We start from the raw sequence: 23,516 nt of genomic DNA, 5'->3' as shown, positions 1-23,516 counted from the left end.
AACACAAAGGTACAAAGCAGAGGATTTCTTTCCACAGACTGCTGTTTCCATCTTTTATTTATCAGTCCTGATACTCAAGAGAGACCAACGAGATTTTATTGAAAAGTTTCTGGTTTTACTGAATGTTAGAATGCAGACTTAATAAAGATATTGATTTATGGCACACTGTAATTTCTCCCAGTGTTCAGATCTGGCTGAGCCCACATTGTTTCACTGGCAATAGTAATGAATCTCTTACGATTCCACAGGAATCTTAACTTCTTTCTTTTCTAGCATTAAAGTAACAGGAGGGGGAAAAAAAAAGACTTCATGTGAAGGGGGAAACTCAAGAGAGCAATGCAAAAGCCTGTACTGGTCAAGTATTCACCCTAGTACCAGCGAGTGAGATCATTAAGAAGTATGTGAGACGTCTCCTAGGAATCATCCACCCATTTGCAAAATATATCAGATCCACAAAAAAACCAATACCATCCAAGGTATTATAGGGGGCTATGTATGAGAAGCAATACAGAAAAATGTGGTGTATGACTGGTGTGAAGAACCATGGTGAAAAAGATTTGAGCATAAAGAAAAATGACTCATCGCCTATTCACTACTACCTAAATTGATCTAAGTGCAATTCTTCGCTTCTCCTCCTCCCCAGTAGAATGTGGTTTCAAGAATATTCAAGGCACAGGAGAGGAACAGGTTTACAGAACCAGGGAGTACATGCCATGACAGTATAATCTGAGCTGCTGTGGAGCTATACCTGGAGGAAGGATAAATGGGAAGAAAAAATACAGAAAAAAAAGGAGTAGACACGACAAAGAGCAAACAAGAAAAAACAGGTAAAAATGATGGACCAAATACAGAAAGCTTAGAAACATAAATAAAGGGATTAACTTGAACACACCATTTATTTCCTTAACTATCAGTGAAAGCCTATTGTGCTAATAAACATTGAAAATGATGTTGTGACAAGTGTGGAGAAATGAGTTAAAACAATTTCATAGCTGACATTAAGAATTGGAACATGGAGAAAACAAGGAAAACAAGGTATTTCAGAAGCATGCAGACTGGCTGAGAGGGGTCTCCAAGTGCTGTTTTAGTCATAGCAGGTGATGTTGGAATTTAGTGAAGGTGATAAATATTACAGATTGCTTTCTTTTGACAGTGAATCTCATGAAAAATATAGTAATGGATCCAATTGTAGGACGTAACTTTAAGATCAGCATGTCCTACTGATGGGAGTCAAAAAAATTAAATATTCTCAGGTACAAAGTCCAACGAGAACAGATAAAGCAGCATTCCTTCACTCCCTATTTACGAAGCAATAGTTTAAATGCAATGGCTTCTAATCAAAAGTCAAGACTTGCTGATGAGAGGCAGTATTTCAGAAGACATGGATTAACAAGTTCTGCTGAACTCCACAGTACCCAAACCATAAAAACCATAAATTCTCTTTCAAGTCAGGGAAAACTACAGAAATATTGGGAACCTAGTCATTGCCTTTCACAGTTTAAATAAAAACTCAATTGCCTGCCTATATACCAAGTCAAAAGTGCTCCTCAATAGTTGAGTATATAAATTTCTTTTGCTCTGTTAGTGGATTATCTAATCTGTCGGAATATAACTTTTTCTTACATGCTTTATTTTGGTGAACCTGAGTCAAAAACCAACTTAGAATCCAAATAACCTGAACAAATAAAAAAAAAAAAAACACCAAAAAAACACCAAAAAAACCCCAAAAAACCAAACAAAAAAACCAAAACCAAAAAAACCCCACCTATAAACAGCTCAGTAGACATCATTTTACTGGAAAGCTTAAGTAGTAACAGTGGGGAAGCAAGTAAGAGCTACAACTATTTGAACAAAATTGATTTTATTCCTTTAATTTTCAACTACCAGAAGTATTTGAAGGGTTAGTATGGCCACCATCCTAGTACTTTTCTGCATGCAGCTCAGATTAACTTTTTTCCAATACATATGGGGTACTGTGTTTATCTTTAATGGCATCCAGAATGGCTGGATATTTCCTTTCTTGAAACTCTATCCTGTTTCTGACGCTGCTGAAGGGCTGCTTTGAAGTCCATGTTAGAAAATATACTCATTTTATGTCATTCATTACTTGCATTATTAAATAAAGTCAGCCACTGTACGGATGGGATAAACAAGACAGACTCTGCTCCAACAACTCCGAATCAAAGCATGAGGAAGAAAGAGAACAGATGGATAAAGGAAGAGTGAGGCGTACAAGGAAGCAATGAAAAGCTATTTTGGTTAAGGTGGTAGGAGGACATGTGTCAATCTAGCTATATTTGTGGGATAGTTTTAAAAACAAATTCAAAGGAAGTAGCCTGGTGGATGTTTACAGAGAGTCCGTGGGACAACATGATAGAAAGCATGACGAGGGCTAACAATCCATTAGGCACTGGAAACTCTTGCTACCAAATGAGCAAACACAAGAAAAGTGAAAGCAGCTCAGTCCTGACGCACAATGAGGAAAAAAGTATAAAAATCCATCCAGGGACTGACATCATCAAAATGACAGCCAGGAAAATGACGTGTGTTAGGCAAAACTATGATGGTCAAATGCAAAGAAAGGACAGTGTAGCTGAGATTCCAGAAAATAAGAATCTGAACAAGAATTCTGGCTGCACAGATAACTAGGGAAGGTTATGCCTATAAAACCATATGGAAAGCAATATGTATGTTTTTTATGAATCTGAACTCTTTTAGCTTGAGCAAACAGTGATGAAATACACATTTATGCATCGTATTACCAGGAAATTGACACTGCCAGAACTCTTTACAATAACTTCATTTCCTGAATTAAAACAGAAACCTCAGAGACCATTCCTTACACATATTACCAAGGCTACCTTTTCCCTACACTCATTAATTAACCCTTACTGATGTTATATTTCACAAGATTATCGAATCATAGAATGGTCTGGGGTTCCAAGCAACATTAAAGATCATCTAGATCCAAACCCTCTGCCATGGGCAGGAATACCTTCCACTAGACCAAGTTGCCCAGAAACCCTCCAGTCATATCTACATTTGATTAAGTTCAGTAATTCTTTACACTGGCAAGCTGTGTTTGGTAGTTATTGCTCCCCATAATTTAATGAATATTTGGAATATTCTGAGCTTCCACTGCTGAATGCCAAAATGAATTCCTAAGTTGTGATTCTCCCTTCTAACCAGGGATGAGCTCAAGCAGTATTTGAATTATAAAGCAAAAAATGCAATGGAAGATTCAAAAGAGGAGTACAGGAATGATGTGATTTGGGTACAAAGGAGGCTATAAGTGGGGTAAGGTGATCTGGACATTCAAATTCTTTACGCTAGCAAAGATAACAGGAACATTTTAGGTCTCTAAGAGATAAAGGGAATCGACCAGATTATCTTCAAATTCCCTTTAGCACCTAGATTCTATTTTCTTGCAGCATCTGTAACTGGCTTAATAGTAATAAAATAAATGGCACTGCAGTCATCTTGAAGTTATATGGATTTTTTTCTTAATTCTGAAAAGAAGATAAGTACAGTGGGAAGCAAAGCAATATCATGTTCCCATATCTTTTCAATATTCATGTATCTAAAATGCTTTCAGTAACTACTTAACTAAGAACTGAATGTGTTGAGCTGAATTAATATGCTGATATTTTATTTAATTTTAAAGAAGCAAAATGAGGAGAGATGTTCACAGTTAAATGGCCTCAGAGAATATTAATAGCAAAGAACCTGAATTCTGAAAATAGCCATCTCAGTAATTGTATCTTTGCTTATCCAATAGGCCATCAACCTAAGAAATAACACTGCATTTATTTTCAAATTAGGTCTGAATCTTATAGGAGGCCAAAAGTCTTATTATTAAACTTAAGACAGAAAACAGTTTGACAGAGTGAATCGACTTTGCCTATTTAAAAAAATTCTCTTATAAGCCTGGTTATGACAACAAAAATTTACTGCTTATTGGCAGCTTGTGTACTTGTTATTTTAGCAGCTTTTTCACTCTTTAAGCCACAGAACAAAAAATCCCAGACAAAGGCATGATTTTGCTTTCTCCTTATCAAGAAACCACATAGGATAACATATAATCTTTTACTCGTAATTAAAGAAAGTAGCATCTACTGAGATCATGAGATCAATCAGTCCTAAGATAATCTTCAAAGCCCATTGATATTAAAAGGTAATTCAGTTCAGCTCATTCATCTTAAAAAAATGCCTTGACCCTGCAGGGCTAAAGCTGCCCTAAATAGCAGGATCTATTACATAATCCATACTTAGGCTTATGTCACCATGCTGGAGGGTTCTCATTTGAAGGAGATCAAAATCTCCACTCTTTAGCATGGGCTTTAAGTTTAATTCTTAAACAAAGGATTCCTGGACCCAACTGTTCCCCACATAAAATAAGGTGGTGAGACTCAAGAAAGTCAGACATACGGAAGTTAACAGGAATCCATATAAGCTAGTACAAAGCAATTTTTTCTGAAGAGCAACTATTCTAAAAAATACAAAAATTTGGGCAAGTACCTTTTGCCTTACCTCTAACCAAGGATTTAAGCTGCTTAAGACACTGGTGACACTAAAAAAAAAAAATGGCACACTATCACCACATAAATGGGAAATTATTTAAGAAACAAGAACACATATCTACCAGACAACCTCCTTACGACAGCACAATATATTTTGTGTTTGCTCTTGTTGTGGTTTAACCCCAGCCAGCAACCAAGTACTGCACATTTGCTTACTCCTCCTGGGTGGGATGGGGGAGAGAACCGGAAGAGTAGAAGTGAGAAAACTCGTGGGTTGAGAAAAAGACAGTTTAATGGGTAAAGCAAAAGCCGTGCACACAAGCACACCAAAACAAGGACTTCATTCTGTGTGAGCACTGCTCAGCAGTAACAAAAACATCTCTGCATTATCAGCCCTGTTTTTAAGCACAACTCTATAACACAGTCCCATACCAGCTACTAGGAAGAAAAATAACTATCCTGGCCAAAACCATCACAGTATTTTGGATAAATCTCTACATCTATCAATAAGATATGTGAAATAATATTCTGTCACTCATGGTATTTACGATTCTTTATGTTTGACAACTTGAAGTAAATAGGACAACTTAAAATTTTCAGGCATTTTGACAGTTCTGTGGCTTAACTAAAGTTCACAGAATCTGAAGTATGTGCTGTAAATCAAGGGGAGATCTAGAAATTCAGAGTGGGTAAGCCTTCCCTGCTGCTGATCTGAGCTGGAAGCTACTGTTAATAGGAGAGAATTTGCAAATGAAGGCTGAGGGTGTAAGAGCTTTTTTGGGGGGGGGTGGAGGGGAATGGTAGGAGGGAGAGAACAAAACTAAGACCCTGGAATTTGAAGGAGAGCAGAGAAGTGAATCAGAGAATGGAAGAAAATCATGGAAGATGACAGGAGCTGCAGGATGCTGAATATCAGGTGGATAAAAATTTATTTGTATATAAAAAGCTTTTATCCCAATTGAGTCATGCAAAACATGGTTGTAAATGCTTTGGCTGACTCTTTGGCAGCATTCCTGTTTCTGATGCAAAATGTGATGCATCACTTTGAGCAAATTTGTAACATTATTTATAAAACAGTTAAAAGATCAAAAGAAAACAAGCATGATTAAACAGCAAGGTCAGACATACTATCAAAACAAGAAGGAAACCTTCAAAACTCAGTTGCGTCCAAATGAGAAAACTGTTACAAAATATCACATAAAAAAGGGTCAGTTTGTGAAGGGATTAAGAAGTAGTTATACCATCTATTTAAAATGTGTATCAGACCCAGGAAAACTTTCAGAGAACCTGTGGAACCAACACAGAACCACCCAACAGGTCTAGAGAAACATGGGAATGAAATATTTGAACTACTGTCACGTAATTATCAGAAGGCAATGTTCTTCTGACAATTCAAGCTTCACCAAGGCTCTTGAAGACATTGGGCTACCACAACAAAAGAAAAAAAGTTCCCTCATAGAGAAAGAGGAGCTACGAGTAAATGGTTAAAACATTTCAGCATGAAGGAGGATCATTCTCTTTGTTTCCTGTAATCTTATGTTTTCATTTGTGGAAATGACTATACTGACAAGCTACTGTCCATATATAAAATACTTGCAACTTCCAAATTCAAGATGTAATTCTATGAATCTTTGATTTCTATGATTTGAAATGTCTTTCCACTCTTACTGGATGTGCCTAAATTACAGTCATCTCTTTTTTTTTGTATGAGGTTTTTTGTTGTTGTTTGGTTTTTGGGTTATTTTTTGCTACAGTTGAATATTGATTAAAAGTTTTGGAAAATAAAAAATGCAGTAAGTTCTGTATAATATTTTTCAAAAGCAACTTGCACTTACCTGCTTTCTGACACTGTACTATCTTCTCATATAAGCTATCTGTATTTTCAACTAGAGTCTTGATGGTGTGAATCATCTGTAGAGAAAATAAATTAAAATATACAGAAATATCAGTAGAATTAAATTTTTACTTAAAATTTTTAATCTGTAAAAGATGCTTAAAATTGAACCGAAATCAATAAACTAATATTTATCATTAACATAATGAATACACTCATTTTCCTGGTCATAACAAGGCAGAGAAGTGCCCTAATGTAGCATAAAGACATAAAAAATACAATGATTTTGGGCTGGGATCTGTGAATACTGAAGCAAAATGTCTACTCCATAGTTCACTGACTAGCAAAGCAACTGGAAGTGATACAACCAGGTAATTCACTTTTGGTGGCTTGGGTGAGATAACCCGGATGCAATTTTTCCTCTTCCTCATTCATTCCAACATTCAGGATGATGACCACTCATTACCCAGTGCTTCCTTTTTCCTAGGCATCATTCCATTGCTTTTCCAGATTTTTTCCTCTACATCTTCCCTTATATGGCTTGACCTGCACATATGTATGAGACAATGCTCCATGGACGAAAGCAATAGGCTGGTAGTGGAGGATAAGAAAAATAAATTATTCCTTTAGCTGATCTTTCTAAACAAAAAGCCTTTCAGGGAATCCCAGCTGAATGCACAGTTACTAAGATGGAACCGTGCAGGTTTTTCAGCCTAGGGTATGTTTTGAGAAGTAACAACTTTGCTTCACACCTTACCCACTCCACTGACGTCTCCGGTATCCACCCAAGCAGACAATTTTCTCTCCACTAAAACAATGACTAGATTTTGACATGTTACCTACGTGGGTGTTCATGTGGAGCTTGCTTTTTATTAGGAGACCACAATTTTCTTTTATGAGGAAGAATATTCCATTTTACAGGGAAAAAAACCCAAACCCCTCTAACACTCTTCCTCAGAGAAAAATTACTGTAAGAGGCATGGCTTCCTCACATGTATTAGAAAGAACCTTCTCCAGCTGAATGACATTGAGGCTGTTTTTCTGAACATTGCTCTAAGGAAGGCATAAATCAATTTTGAGAAGCAGGCAAGCAAGTCTCAGATTTTTGATTGTGACAAGTGCGCAAGTGAGGAGGAAAAACACCTGCACAGACAAACTACTCTACAGGCTTCTATAACTGCCAGCTGCACAAAAATCTGGTTTAAACAAATGACAAAGCATTTAAAAATAATTCTAGTTCTATTTTTATTATTTTGATTTGAACCAATAAAGATAATGATGCAAACCCTGAAATTTTTAGCTCATGCTACACATAAACAGCATGTGAATAAGCAACTTTAGAGTGTGTGGAGGTCATCATACTAGATAACTTAATTTAATCCTCACATCCTGATTAATCTCTGTTTAAAGTATCTACTTAGCCTGATTTATATTATGTCAGTTGCTGGGGTTGTTTTAAATAAAAGTAAATTATAATATATGAAGTAAAAATAACTTGATCAGGTTGCTAAGCTGCAACTTTAGCTTACCCATTTTTAACTGGATTGTTCTTCGAACATAAATATCAATGTTCACTCAAGCAAAAACTACCTATAAATAGAACTATGCTGATTACTATTTAAGTGTAACAAATTGAAGACAATTTAAGTAAGAGAATACTATATTTCACCTACAAAGGGAGCACTGCAAACTGACTATTCCTAGTCAATCAAGAAGAAAGCCCCATTTCACAGTGTTTCATTACTATTCAGTCTCTAAAACAGAATTCAGAAATTGAAATAAGATCACTGTAAATTTGCTTGACAGGCAAGGATTTACCTGTTTCAGTATGTATGTCATGTAACACATTCGTTTCTGCAATGAACTTAAATGGAGAGAACCAAAACACAGCTGATGTCTCCCACAAATATATTTCCAATAACTGATGTTCTTTTGCTAACTAGCTGAAAGGAAATGGTAAAGCAGGTTTTTCTACATTGAAAATCACCTTGAAAAATGAAATGCTGAGCACATATGGCTCAAGCTTTTTTGGGATGCTAATACACAATAATAAGGACTAGAGAGGGATTCTCTATCAATATGAGTCCTTAACCTGAGCACCCTTTTGACTGGAGCTCATAAAAAAAGAGAACAGCTGTGCTGCCTGTTCAAGGTATTTCTTTTGAAGGAATTTTAAGAAATATTGTAACTGCCCTACTCTGTTTTCCTGACCCCATGTGTGTAATAAAGTAATTTCTAAATCATCTCAGTTAGGTCCTATTATAGACACAGAACATATCTATCTGTTCAGCTTCCTTCATATGCCCTGCATCACATCAAATAATTTAGAAGCAGTGGAGAACAAGTCTCAGCTGATTAGAAAACTCACTCTGAGACACTGCACTGATTTTCAGAAACAAGAGAATTCTAAGATGAATAAAAATGCTTACATTACTGCTTTTTTGTTTACTTTCTGTCTTGACAAAACACGAAAGTTTTACTAGATCTGCAGATGAAAGGAAAAGAAACTAATCACTGTATTAGTGTTCTTTCATCATGGCCAGGCTAACACTGAAGAATTTATAACAACATGCCAATTTCATATTTCACAGTTCCAGTATGGAAAGCTGCTAAATACCCTCAGATCAAAAGGAATGCCCTCTTTGCAACTTCTGAAGAAAAATGGCAATGCATTTCATGTGGCAGAATTTATTCTAATATCCAGTTTTATATTATCAAGACCAGTAACAGTTACTTTCATTACCTTTGGTCTCTAAAATACATACAAAGCTGTATTTAAGATTAACAGCACTGCAGAGCAAAACTGGCTGGAGCTAGCAATAATTCAGGGGTTGACTGCCACTACCATTCAACCAGAATTATGGAACACCCCAATTTTCAAATGTCCTTCACTAAGAAAATAATGGAGCAGTATGCTGTGTGCATGAGTAGGTGTCACCTTCTAGTTATGCTTGATTAATAAAGTAATAGTATTAGTTCATTATAATTTTATTCTTACATTGCTCTTCACCACGCAGTCACCTTTTAGTATGTATTCAGCTATTTGTTGAATTACTCTTATGGAGTGTTTGAACATGAGTTCTTTCTTAGTGTTCAAGCCAAAATTATAACCTCATGACAACACTCATGTAGACATTCACAGAGACTGAAAGACTTTTGGTAGACGCAGCATATAGAACAACTATGTATAAATGGTTATATTTAAACAGAAAATTAGCCTAATCCAAATGATACTGGTATGTATACATATGATTGATATAAAACTGAAATAGAAAATGATGAGTAAGCAGGAGCTTCAGTGTGAAACACTATGTCTGCAGCAGAATAAGACATGGAAATCTCAAGGCAAATTAGTGGTGGAAATTGAGGAGAAAGACCAAGTGGAATCTGCTTAAACTAGTCTATATTGAACAAGTCAATCAATACGCAGGCATTTTCTAACCACATCCAACTTCTAGAATATTATCAGTGACAAATCTGGAAAGAGAAATGGAAACAAATGTAATGGGGAACAAAGAACCAGTTACCAGCTGATCATTAAAAATATATTGCAAATTACCCATGCATATTCTAAGAAAAGAACACATTACATGAAGTTTAATAAGCTATATTTTCTAGCAAGCCTTTTACAATACTGATTCACAGTTCTAACCTATGTTGCTTTTTTTCTGGAGGCAAAGACTCAAAATATCCAAAAATGTATTTTAAATACAGAATTTATACAATGCTGGAATTGCTTCCACTCTCCTTCAATTCCCACCCCACCACCACATCCCAATCTTAGCATGACCAGAGAACTTCTCAAGTACTCATGACATACTGGACTATCCTATTTTTTTTTGCTGGTCAGTGGAAAATGGGAAATGCAGAACAGTATGCTCTACGTGCCTTGAAGTCACCACATTTTTGAAGAGGCCATGCTGACAGTTTGATCTATTTGTTATAATCTTCAAACTCCGTTCGTTAAATCATGCAAGCATTTTACCTAGTTATTCTAACAAATGGACAAATCTCAAGAAAGATATTTTTAAAATTAAATTATTATTAAGGGGGTTCAGAAATAAACACTAAATGATTAGTACAGAATTCTCAATGAGGACTGGAGATCTGTATTATTATATATTGTTCCTGCCTTAAAAAGCCAGTGATGATTGTTAGAAATCCCAATTACTGCTTCAAACTGATGGAACTGCATTGTTAACAGTTCATCACTTACGTGACGCTGTCCTCACAAATCAAATTAAAAACTCATACACTGAAATAAAGAAATATTCTCACTCTCAGCAAAACAGAACTCTGTCATTAAGACAGTTATGGAAAATTAAAGATATACACATCTAGACTGCCCTTCAGAATAACTTTTTTATGTTTCAAAGTTTGTTGTCTGATCTGTTGTTTTATGAAAGAGTTAAGTGCTATGAACTAACACCATGTAGATCAATGCAAGTATTTACACATGCATGTATTTGAGACCATTAATTTAATTTCAGCTGATTTTGAACAAGTGAAGATCTATTTCTACTAGGCTCAGACAGGTCTTCTGGCAGAAGATAAAACATTCTGTTTATGCCCCCATCTTGGGGAAAATATATAACTGAACTCAACTCTAAATATTTTAAACATCACATTTAACACAGATCTTGGGAAAGAATTCTTTCCAAAACCCCAGGATTTATTCAATCCTCTGCATGTGGAACTGGTTGGTAGCACACAAGGAGACATCAGCTGCATTTTAAAATGGAAAAACCAACTTATGATAAATTGTGTCTGGCTGATGAAACTCAGTGAGAGAAAACACCTTCACTGACAGAATTGCAACACCAAGGATGAACACTATTTTTAGCAAGAAAAGCACACCACACATTTAGATTTTGAAATCTGTGAATGTGTTGCCCATACTGTTAGACCTACATTCCAACAGCAAAACTGGAACCATACTTACAGGAGGTATAAATCAAATCTTCATTAAAATGGTGCTCACATTCTACTTTCATCCAAACTTCTGCATATTACATATATTTCTGAAACCAAAAACTACACCATTTCTTATAAATGTACGTATCTTTAGTATTCAGAAGTCAAACTGGAGCTCTTAACAGCAGCAATAAAAATGTAATTTGCATTTTTCCAGACCTTTTATTAAGCCCAGGATGGTACAAACAGCACCAATAGCAAACAGCACTTGACAAAAATAAGAAACCAAACAAATGGCACCCTAAACTGCTAATAGCATCTGCAGCACTTCAAAAGATATGTTACACAGCAAGGATCAGAAGTTGCTACCATTGCCCCAAGCAGTTACAGTAAGGAAAGGAACTCTGGTAGGCACGCCTTACAAACCCTTTGCCCTCAAGAACCATTAAAGGCACTGGTAACTCAAACAAAACATGGTCAGCTCTAATTGAGTATATGTATAAATTGTATCCAAGCAGTCCAGTATTTAATGTCAATGCACCAGAAGGCATCTTTGTTGTGGCACTGGAACAAGCAGAAGAACTGTTCTTACTCCTTTCAGTGAAAACTGCCATGGTCAGTTTGCTCTGTAGCTGCATAAGGAGTTGTTTTAAGCTATATGTGCTGCCTTTTATTTTCCACTGGAGAAGAATGGTGTTATAGCAAATAAGAAAGGAAATTACTGTAAAATCAGATTGCAAACTCATATTAAACCTCACAACTCAAATGAATTGTTCTAACAGTATGGACACCACACTGAAAGAATTCTGAAACATCCAGCTTCTAACAGGACCACCATAAACAACAGAAGTTGACTTTTACCAAGAAAAAAACATTCACTGCTTTCCTCTGCTCTGCCAAGACTGTCACCTCATTGTAGAAGGCTACAGGTCGGCTAAGCCTGATTTCCCTTTTGTAAAGCCATGCTGAGTTTTTCCAATCTCCTTCTTGTGAGGCCGCAGCTGAAGCATTCATCCCAGTTTGGGGTTTTACAGTACAATATATGGACTACTGTCCAGCACAAAGTCACAGAGATGTAAGGAACTGGAGCATCTTTTACATGAGGAGAGGCTGAGAGGGCTGGGACTGGTCAGCCTGGAGAAGAGGGAATCAGGGGGAATCTTGGATAGTCAAACCCTGGAAGCGGTTTCCCAGAGAGACTGCGGAGTCTCCACCCTCGGTGATGTTCAACAGCCAACTGGACACAGTCCTGGGCAACCTGCTCTGTCTGATGCTGCTTTGAGCAGCATAATTTGGGATTAGATGATCTCCAGAGGTGCCTTCCAAGCTAAATGTCTCTATGTAAGAAAAGATTTTAGTAAAGTTGATATCACCAGTAAAAAGAACTCAGTTTTCTGGCTCAAGACAACAATCAATAGTAACTTCATTATAGATAAAAATCAGGTGCGGTTTTGCACAGAAAGTTCAAAGCTCTATAAACAAAAGCTGATCTTTCTTGTACCCAAATACAGTCCACAGCACCAAGGTAAGAAAATAAAGCTGCTAATTGCTCCTTCTCTACACACAAAGGACTCTTCACATCAAACCAAATTTCTTTCAAAGAGTGAGGTTTTTAGCAAATGTATTGTCTAAATTAGAAAATATTTCTTCAACTATGCAAGAAAATAAGTTTAGCACAGAAACAGAGTCACTGAGGCTAGAAGGAACCTCAGGAGGTCATGTGGTCCAAAGCCCCTTGCTCATGCAGGGCCCCCTACCATGGCTGGCTGCCCAGGGCCATGTCCAGATGGCTTTTGAGTATCTCCAAGGCTGGAGACTCCACAACCTCTCTGGGCAACCTGCTCCCAAGTCCAGTCACCCTCACAGTCAAAAAGTGTCACCTGATGTTCTGACAGAGCCTCCTGTTTTTCATTTCATGCCTTTTCTCCTATCACTGGGCACGCATGAAAATAGCCCACCTCTGGCCTCTCTGCACCCTCTCCTCAGGCATTTGGATACATTGATGAGATCCTCCTCAGCCTTCTTTTCTCCAGACTCAACTGTCCCAGCTCCCTCAGCCTTTCCGTGTAGGAGAGATGCTCCCTCACTTTTGTGGCCCTTTGTCTGACTTTTCAGCACGTCCATGGCTCCCTTGTGCTGGGGAACCCAGGACCAGACACAGCACTGCAGGTGTGGCCTCACCAGAGCTGCATAGAGGGGAAGGATCACCTCCCTCGAGCATAACATATGTTATGATATAATCAAGTATTATGTTTCTCCTCAGACTTTAAACCACTGTCCTATTCAAAAAAAATACAGATGAAATTTCCATTATGCTTACTGAATTCACTGACATATTATGATAAAAATGTAATGCTGTACCTGACACTGGCAGTTTATCCAGTTAAATGGAAAAAACATAGGAACAGACTACCGGTTTAGCTTTTTCAGCCAACCTTTCCTCTCTCATCTCTTTTTGAAATGTTTTATATTCTAGAAAACACGTACATGGAAAAGGGTTTTTTGTCTTCAGAAAGAACCAAGCCAAGATTATGCCATAATACATTGCAGGATCAAAAGATATGAAATCCACTTACCAAAACTAATTCTTGTAGGCCTGAGAAAAAATAGGACATAATCTGTTAATTCTGCAGCAGTGTCCCAAAATGAATTAATTTTCCCCCAGTTTAAGAAAATTTACCAAAGGAACAAATGGTCCACAAGTCCTCCATTAAAAAGTCTTCTATTTGTCCTTAATTCCTCATGAGTCAAGTATATGAGAAAGACTAGGTTGAAGACAGACTAAATATAATAATCAGCAGCTCTCTTCCAAACTATGCACCCAAAGACAATAAACGCTTTTAAATCCAACAGTCACTTCTCTTCACTTTCCTGATAATCTGGTTGTTGTAGCAAAATGATTTTCATAATTTTTAAACTAAAGCTGATAGAATGAAAAGCTATGTGATAAGTGGACAATAAGTAAGGACATATATATCAAATGAAAATATCCTCTACCTGTACAAGAAGCAAAAATCTATCATCTGTGTGAAAAAATTAGTAGGTAGCATTATTTCTGAAACAAGAACTGTCAGTAGCAGTTCTAATAATCACAATTTTTTTCACACAGATGGAATCAAAAATACAAACAGAAAATTTAAAATTTATTGGGAAAGAGAACTACTATTGGAAATATGGAATACATATGAGAAGCTGCTATGCATGTAACCTATTTTTATGCTCTTCCATAAACATTTCATTGGACTACATTAAAACAGGACAGAAAGCTACACGAACTCCTCGTCCTAAGTAGCCATATTATTTTATGCTCTTTTGAATACTGTGAGTCAGCCATTAGACAAAATGGGACAAATGAGAGGATACAAAAAGCTTCACCGTTCATGATCTCATCAAGAAATGCAGAAATCTTGACTTCACAGAAGCATTAAATTGTCATTATCAGAGCTTTTCAATCAATGCAAAACAGCTCATACTTTACAACATTTGGCATTGGAGTCTTGAGTATCCAAAATTAGATGCTTGCTTTGTGGACTGAAAAAGCCTAGCATAAGCTAAGGTTATCATCTGCAGCTCTGTTTTTGGAAGCATAATTACAACCTTCATGCTGTTATAAAACAGGAAAATAAAAACCAATAATAAGCAGCACAACTCTTTCTGAAGAAAACGTCCAAGCTATTCACTATATTTTCCATGAATGCTTTGTTTTCAGTTTTTGTGACAGACTAACAGCTACACAATCAGTAACTATTTCAATTCATCTCAAAAACCTGGATCTACAATTGTTATAATTTATTAAACATGGCAAAAACCATTACCTGGGCTATTTGCAATATTAACTTGCAATGAATGATAGATGTCTTCCCTTAGATCTCTTCACCACTGAACTATATCCATTTATTACTTAAATAAAACAGTTCTATTCTGCAGAGTGACAATGAAACTAACCAATACTGCAGAAAGCCAGAGGCAATAACGGAAACAGAGAGACACTGTGTGTTATCACAATTTAAATACTGCATTTGTATTGCCAACTCTGAAATTTACTGTTTTAACACACATAATAACAATCTACCGCTAAGACTGAGAAAGCTGTTGAAAGTCTAAGCAGCTACATACCTCACACCTCAATGATCTTTGCAAATCTGGGGGCAGCATTAATTCATACAGCTTCCAGAGTACTTAGCTACTTTAGCTAGATCAAAGTTGCAGGAGCTATACCTACTATCTCTAATCTTCTTACTGGAAAAACACACCCTTAATGCAAAAATCAACACAAGCAACTGTCTTTAACAGTTCTTTTCCTGCTGGAGCACCAGGTTAAGTTCAACATTCACTTTAGCTACCATAAAAGATCTAAGAATTTTAAAAGTCTAAAAATTTAATGGTAACTTCATTTCAATATGAGCATTTAAAAGGAAACTTTGTCAAATGCTTTGGAAAATCTTACCAGACTGATCTGCTGTGTCTACATGTTTTTTGACATCAAAGAACTCCAAGGGATTAATGAGCCCTTCATTTTATAAAAGTTGTATTGACTCTTCCCCAACATGACACATTTCTCCATGTTTCCTTTAATTTTCTTCTTCAAAACAGTTTCTACCCATTTTCACAGTACAGATGTCAGCCTGTCTGATCTGTAATTTCATCATCTTCCATGGAAATCTCTTAAAACACTGGCACCACACTAACAACTTTGATAGTCAGTTCTAAGTGAGAGAATACACACAACAATTAGCAGTTTTGATACATCAACTCTTGAGATCTTTCAGAACTCTTAAATGAGTATCTCCTCTTTCTGGTATATTATTTTCCCAGTCTTTTGCCTTTCCTGTGTAATATCTTCTGTCAGCATTTCAGTTAGAGATTAATTCTCCAATCAGTCTTTCATAAAGAAGCGTTTCATGTGAAACCTTAATCTCTACAGGTATATGGATGCAAAAACTAATTAAGTTTTGTGGCTTTACCTCTTTAGATGGGGTTTTCTTTTATACATTGATCAACTAGTGATCTTACACAATCTTTTACAGACTTCCTATTTCTGGTACTTTCAGAAAAGAGGTTACTGTTATTCTTAAGTCTGTGCAGATCATTCTTGAAATTCTTCATTGTCAGTTTTCTTTTATTGCTTATTTAACCATGGCAGGGTTAAATATCGATCCTGTCTTCCCCATTTGCACATGACTTCAGCTTTTTGGAAGATGCCTTCTTTTCATGAGGATGTCCTCCATTTTGTTGTCCTCAACTGTTTTTTGATAAGTGGTACATATTTACTTCAAACTCCCCAGGTAGTACCTGTAGAGTGTCTGTGATGTCTGTTTTTTTGTCTACTTCTTTTATCTTTTTTTTTGTTTTATACAGTCATGCTCTCAAGTATAAAAGCAAGGAATAATAGCTTTTCAACCTTCTGTGCAAAGCCCTATGTTCTCTTTTTCATAAGCCAGATAACGCTAAGAGCTAAATTGTAACATGGAACACTCAAGGAGCTCGACTTCAAAGTCATGGGCTCAAGAACAACATTCTGAACCAGCTGGGTTGAGAACACAGCTATCATGGTCTATGCCAGTCACATATTCCTCAGGAAAGGGACCATATGGAAAAAATCTGAATTTTCTTCTACTGCACAATACAAGTGGTGGGCAGATGTTATAATGTGATTTAAAATCATGTGATATCCAAAGATTGAGTTCTACTACAGGAAATTGGTGACATTGAACTCAGCCTCCTCTGACACAATCAGGAACTGAATATTTAGGCCTATGCAAGAGCTGAAGCAACATACTCAGTTTTAGGAGAGAATTACCAGCACTGGATCCAGTATTTTTTGGTTGCCCAGAAGTTTGCAACCTCAAAGAGTAATTCAGGGAACAAAGACTTCTCAGCTGAATAACTCTGACACATTAGTAGGCTGAGTTGAAATAGAAATGTCTTGCTCTACTTGTTCCCTCAAGATACAAATCTATAACCACAGCATGATGACTGTAATCCTTCATACTGTATTTGCACAGTAACCATAACCAAGGACCTACATCAACAACAGGTAGCTAATACAGATTTTATCAGCTAAGTGTAACTCAAAACAGATCTGCTAATCACTCTTTCTCAGGCCCTGTGAAAGAGGCAATGGATACACCCTTTGCTTCCTTCAGAATTATGAGGTTCAATCCAACATGCTTCACTCAATTAACCTATGTTAATATCAAGATGAGTTTTAAAAGCAATGAACATTTAAGATTTTGAGCAGTAGCTGAAGTATGAGAGACTACTGACATTTTACCAAAACCTTGACAATTGGTCCTTTTCAGATAGTCTTTTAATAAGCCTTATTAGCATCAGTCCAGTCTGTAACTCTACCAGTATAGTGTAAAACTATCTGCTTTCCAATGGGATGGAGTCCATCCCTAGGGTGTATATACAAAATCTATTCATTTTTTTTTATTTAATTAAATCAAATACAGACCTATACTGCATTCTGTAGACATTCTGAATTACAAAATAAGCTCAAAATTTTAAAAAAAATTTAAAACTACCCACCCCCAGAAACTGAAAAGAAAAAAATAAAAAAGGAACTAGCAGCATTACCTAATTAGGATTTAATAACATCTAACTCTAATTACTGTGGCAGACTTACTTCTTTTTCACACAGGTACAGTTATCTGCCTGTTCTGTGTTAGTTTTTCTCTTAGAAGCAAATGCCTGCTTGCATTCATTGCCTGCTTATCTTCAGCAGATGGGACACTTCATCCTCTACTAAGGGCAAACAGAGACAGTCAGGTTCTCAACAGTGTCTAGCTTTATTTATATGATCCTCTAGCATATCTTTGCAGTGCTACTATACTCATCACTGAATAATGCTGCAGACTTAGGGTGAGATAATTTTTTTTTTCTCTCGCCATAGTATAACTTTTTTAGGTTTACTTACTGTTTATCTTAAAGGTTATAAGACATTAAAAAAACATGCAATGGTGTGGAAGAGGCACTTGCCTTAACTCCAAGCTTCAGTCTGCAGCACTGATCAGTGATGGGTGTGATGACACCAACAGAGTGCATGCTGAAGTATCACATAAAGGAGGCTGAAGTTCATGAACAAGAGGGAAAAATAAAACATTGTTAAACAGTGAAAAGATGGTAGGGTGAAAAATACTCAGGAGCATGGAGAAGCTACAGAAAAATACACACCTTAAAATTTTGCCTTTCTCAAAAAATTCCTAGCTATATTTGGTTTTCATTGTCCTGAAAAGACACTCCAGTTCCTATTACATGAATAGGAGAGTTTTTTAACCCAAGAATAGTACTAGCCTTGGTCACTTAACAGCTCCTCCATTAATACAGCACTGAATGCAGGCAATTTAAGAAAGCATTATGTGCTATTTTTAAAAGGCAAAAATCCCAAGTATCTACTGATATATTTTTTATTATTATTTACCTCACTGTTTCTTTAACAAATATATGTACCTATGCTACACTGAAGATACTCTTTTTTTTCCAGGTACCCCTGCAGTATTGCACTTATTTGTAATTATTTCAATGTGGACTGACTGCCCTGCTGCTAAGGTCTTGCATCCTTTCTCACCTTACAGAGCAACAATGAGTCCTTCAAGCACTCCCAATGTAAACAAAATCTGAATAATTAAAATCTTGAATACTACTTTCTATGTTTATTATCATTTTATAGAAAAGAGAGTGTTTCTGACAAATAAGAATCCCTTCATTAGTTAAAAATATGAACCTGAAACAATCACACTTTGAGAATGCCATTACATATGCCACATTGAGAGGACACACAAGGTAACAACAGCCTACCTGTGCATTTATGATACCAACCAAAGTTTGTTTCATAAACATTTAACTCTATCTTTGTTATCCACATGATTTCATACAGTACTTGACACACTGGAAGTACACAGTTACATAATTCTGACCTATATGGAGGCCTAAACCAGCAGAAAGTAAGACAAGTAGGTAATCATTACTTTGACAGTGCATCTACCCTTTCTCAATTCAGGATAAAGAGCTCTCATTATTAAGCAGAATTTTACACCCATGTATTAATTAATCATGACAAAAATATCCCCAAGTCAAAACTAACAAGGTAAGATTTGTGCTTTTGAGGGCTCATTATATTAATATACACCAAAATCATACAACCCCTCCCACCATCTATAAAACTGTCAGACTCCAAACATCGGCCACTATAGCAAATACCAAGATCAAACTAAACACTGTCACATCTCTTCTCTCTCTGAGGAAAGGATGACACAGATGTCTCCCACATTGTTTCACAATGTGCTTTCAGAAATAAGAGCATGGGAATATGTCTCCCATGGCTGACTTCATTTTCCAGCACACCCTACAGATTTTAATTGTCTAAAATCTTTTGTGAAACTGAACAGAGTATTGACAAAACCCAAATGTCATAAATTGAAATGCATCTCATTATTCTGACTTATAACTTTTATTTGATTAAAATAACCTTAAATTTACTTATCTTCAATATCATACGGAGCTAGAAGCACTATCATACTCTTTGTTTGAAATTGAGTAGTTGTATTTTAGGGATGAGAAGATGGAAAAATTCTTTTTGCCACTAAAAAAAAGTTGTATTACTTTTACACGTGAAAGTAAAGTACAGATTTCTCAAGTACAGAAATATTCAAATCATGTATAGAGTGTAAGATGTGTGTGGGGAAAAAACATATGTGAGAGACAAAGAGCAAACCAAATTTAGATTGTAAAGATTTCTGGAGTCATGAGTCACCTTTGTCTAAGTGATATTCAAACAAAAAATTTATTCCAGACTTAAAAACTAAGATTTTAAGTACCTAGAATAGCTTAATAACTAATAAGCAGCATCACCACATCAGAACAAACTGAAGGTAGAGGCATTTTCATCAAGGAAACAAAACTTCTTTATAAGTTACAGCTGTAACCCAAACAATCAAGCTTGTTTGCATCCAAATTATAGCGATATCCTGTAAGCCACCACTAAAAGGATATACACTATCTTCTTGTAGCTGTGCTATCATTCCAACCAGATTCTGTCGTATTTACGGCACCACTGAACTACATACACTCTGCCTGAATTGCCAATTATCAACGAGTGCTTTTTTGACTTTGGTATAGCATAATTCCAAAGCTACTTTTTCTTTAGAAAGCAGTTTACAAGATTCATGTGTAACTGGGCTACTGGTTCATTTTTCTCCATTTTTTTCTTTAAATGGCAAGTGACTTGATGCTGCCATGCAAGGTTTCTCATTTTAGCACACAAAATTAATGCAAAATTATCATCACATGAAAGAAAACACCAAATAAATGAACAAATAATCAATTACACTCTGACATTACTTCAGTGGAAGTAAGGAGGACATTTCAAATCACACTCATCTGGATCTTTTTTCCACATTTCAAATTAATGCAAAGCGGATGTAAATCAGTTTTATTGGTGTATTAGTTCTTCCTTCCTTCTTTCTTGCAACATGTTTTATTTCCAGTCTCTAAAGACACAATTTATGTATTTACTGAAACATAATGTCAGAAGTTAACATTGTAGTTGCTTATATGTGCAAAAATGCCTAATCAAATGACATCTGTAAGAAAGATAGAAAAAAGGAAAATAAAAGAGCGTGTGTAGAATTTTACATGCCAAGGTACTTATAAAACTACAATACCTAAAAGCAGTGCCTGACATTTTTGTATTCTGAGTCAAAGCCTAAATAAACCAAGGTCCACAAAGTGGAAAATGTAAAGTAGCAAGAGGTTTATAGATATACAGTAAGTTTCAAACTACTGAAAAACAAGTAAATTAATACATCCTCTTCTTCCTGTTAAACCCTCTCGATTATAACCACTTTACCTTCTGAAGTGTACAAACACTTACCCGTTTGCATGCAGTATATTAATAACCTCTACATTTTACTCTGTATGAAAACACTAGTAATTGCTGTACATTCATGGGAATAACTTTCAAGCACAAGTAATGAAGCATGAACTAGGAAGTCACAGGTTAAAATTACTTTCAAAACAGGCATGGTATTGTATATAACATATATATTTTTCAAGTGTTTAAATAGACAATATAAGACAACTACAAAGAACTACTCACCATTTCATATGCTGTTACAATCTTTTTCAAGACCTCTGGAACAATCCCTTGGAGCTCCATAGTTGGATACTGATCACTGAGATTCATTACTACCAAGGGTGTATTATCAGGTCCAACCAAGTGCATAGACACTGCCAAAATGCACTGCATAAGATTCGCTACAGGGGAGAGGCCACATAATTCTTTGAATGAAACTACTGCATTCTGCAAAAAGGAAAGAAAAAGTTTCCTTTACAGTTAAATATGAAATTTAAAGTCTTCTTCTTTCCGGATAAAATACTTTACTGTTATACTTGAGCTACAATGCTGAGCTACAATTACCACAGCTTTTCCCTGAAGAACTGGCAGTTTTCAAAAGCAACCAGTATTACACATACTTTTACAAAAATCTTGAAAATTAAAGTAATTCAGTACATGCCACAGAAAAAAACATCTATGTGGAACAAGTACATCTCTCTATCATGGCTAAAACTAACTATGGAAATAAACAGGTTCTAAAACATGCTGGTTAAATATTTTTATATTTTTTGAAAAATTCTAAGACACTTTTTAAATGCCACCAAGAGAAACAAAATATTAGATGCTGAATGTCCCAATTAAGCAAAGTGAAGTAGAAGGAGGAATTCAGCACATTTGTAACTTTAAACATACCTGAACTACAGTCCAGATGTGCTGTGGATTTGCTGGCTCCCATTTGGTGTGATTCACAAACCCAGCACTCCACTATTGATGTATTCCTATCACAGAGTCACTTCAGTAAATTTTTTAAGGTACTTTAACTTAAATACTGATTCTGTACCTTTCCCTAAGATTTCTTACAGTTTTATTTTATATCCAGTATGGTAGAATAGAAAGCCACATAGCCAAGCTTAAACTGGAAGAAAATTTACAGCATTGGAACTACGTGACTCCAAGTAGCCGCTGACATTCCATGATGGGAGTATTGTCAGCACTGTACTGAATTTAGGGTTTTGGTACCGATTGGGAACGGGTGATCTATGGCAGTCTGAAGTTTGTGTTCCTGCAGGAAATAAAAACAAAAATATGGTATGTTTAAGTTACAAATGTGCTCAGTTCTCCTTTCTCTCATGTCGCACCCATGCAGGGTATCTGGTACAGATCTGCATTTTAATCCAAACCACTTTCCATCTTGCTGGCATGGTAAGACTCATTTGTGGACATGTCTCCTAGAAAGGCATAATGCCAACCTTAACACAAACAGGAATCAAATGTGAAATATTTTGCTGTCCCTTTATGAGACAAATACCAAAGCAGAGCATATTCATGCAAAACTATGTGAACACTAAATTGCACCTACCCAGTCACTTAGAGTGTACTTTAAGTAAAAGTCCAGGAAACAGAAACTTCTTGTATCAGCTGATGTACACTTCAATGACACAATAATTACACAGCTCAAGAGTCAGACATTGGGAAGTCCATTCAAACAGACTTTGCTTGAGATAAGTACCATGGTTAAGCCATTATGAACAACCATTTTACAGAGAGGTTAACGAGGACCCAGGGATTGTATATATTCATTAATGACAGGCAGGACAGGACTAATATGCACTACTACTATAACTCTTGCATTTGGACTTCCAACTCTATATCCAGAGACTATTCCTCATACTGTTAAGTAACTTAGACATGCAACATCACATCCAGTTCAATCACCCATATTATACTTTTATCAGTGATTAATATGCAACAAGTAATGAGCTATGACATCAGCTTTTGTCATGGTAATATAGGAACAAAAGAAACAAAAAAGGCTATTCCTATACAGATTTAGAGAAAATATTAAAATCACTGTTGCCCTTTTTCTTTTTTCGTCTTCTTCCATCTTATATTAAAAAAACCAAACTAACCAACTTTGCCCTCTATAATCTGGCTTCTGAGGATATTATGAGGATATAATGGTCATAAAACCATTACCATTTATAACATAACATTTCAGTAATATGGAAATTAAACAAATCTCACATTCTCTGACATAAATTGATACTTAGTATAATTCAGTGGTTTATTTGCTTTTATTAGCTGTAAAAACTTAGTTACACTGAGTTTAAATGGTGCACATTATATAATCTGTTAGCAAAGTTAAGAAAAACTAATCTTCCCTCATGTGCCTAAAATATCTTCTCGATAG

General features: G+C 36.0%; 1 protein-coding gene across 3 annotated transcripts in view; it reads right to left on the bottom strand.

Annotated features, from left to right (window-relative positions):
• Window positions 1-23,516, bottom strand: part of PLCL2 (phospholipase C like 2) — a 100,893-nt gene that overhangs the window by 17,675 nt on the left and 59,702 nt on the right. For all 3 annotated transcript variants that reach the window (XM_069007241.1, XM_069007243.1, XM_069007242.1), the window contains 2 exons: window positions 21,368-21,571; window positions 6,356-6,431 (listed from right to left, as the gene is read on the bottom strand). In XM_069007241.1, coding sequence (XP_068863342.1) covers window positions 6,356-6,431; window positions 21,368-21,571 — 280 coding nt within the window. The remainder of the gene's footprint in view (window positions 1-6,355; window positions 6,432-21,367; window positions 21,572-23,516) is intronic.

Source organism: Aphelocoma coerulescens, chromosome 2, assembly GCF_041296385.1.
Source record: "Aphelocoma coerulescens isolate FSJ_1873_10779 chromosome 2, UR_Acoe_1.0, whole genome shotgun sequence".
Taxonomy (NCBI): Eukaryota; Metazoa; Chordata; class Aves; order Passeriformes; family Corvidae; genus Aphelocoma; species Aphelocoma coerulescens.
The sequence above is the reverse complement of the archived record's forward strand: the minus strand, read 5'-3'. Positions and strand labels throughout refer to the sequence as shown.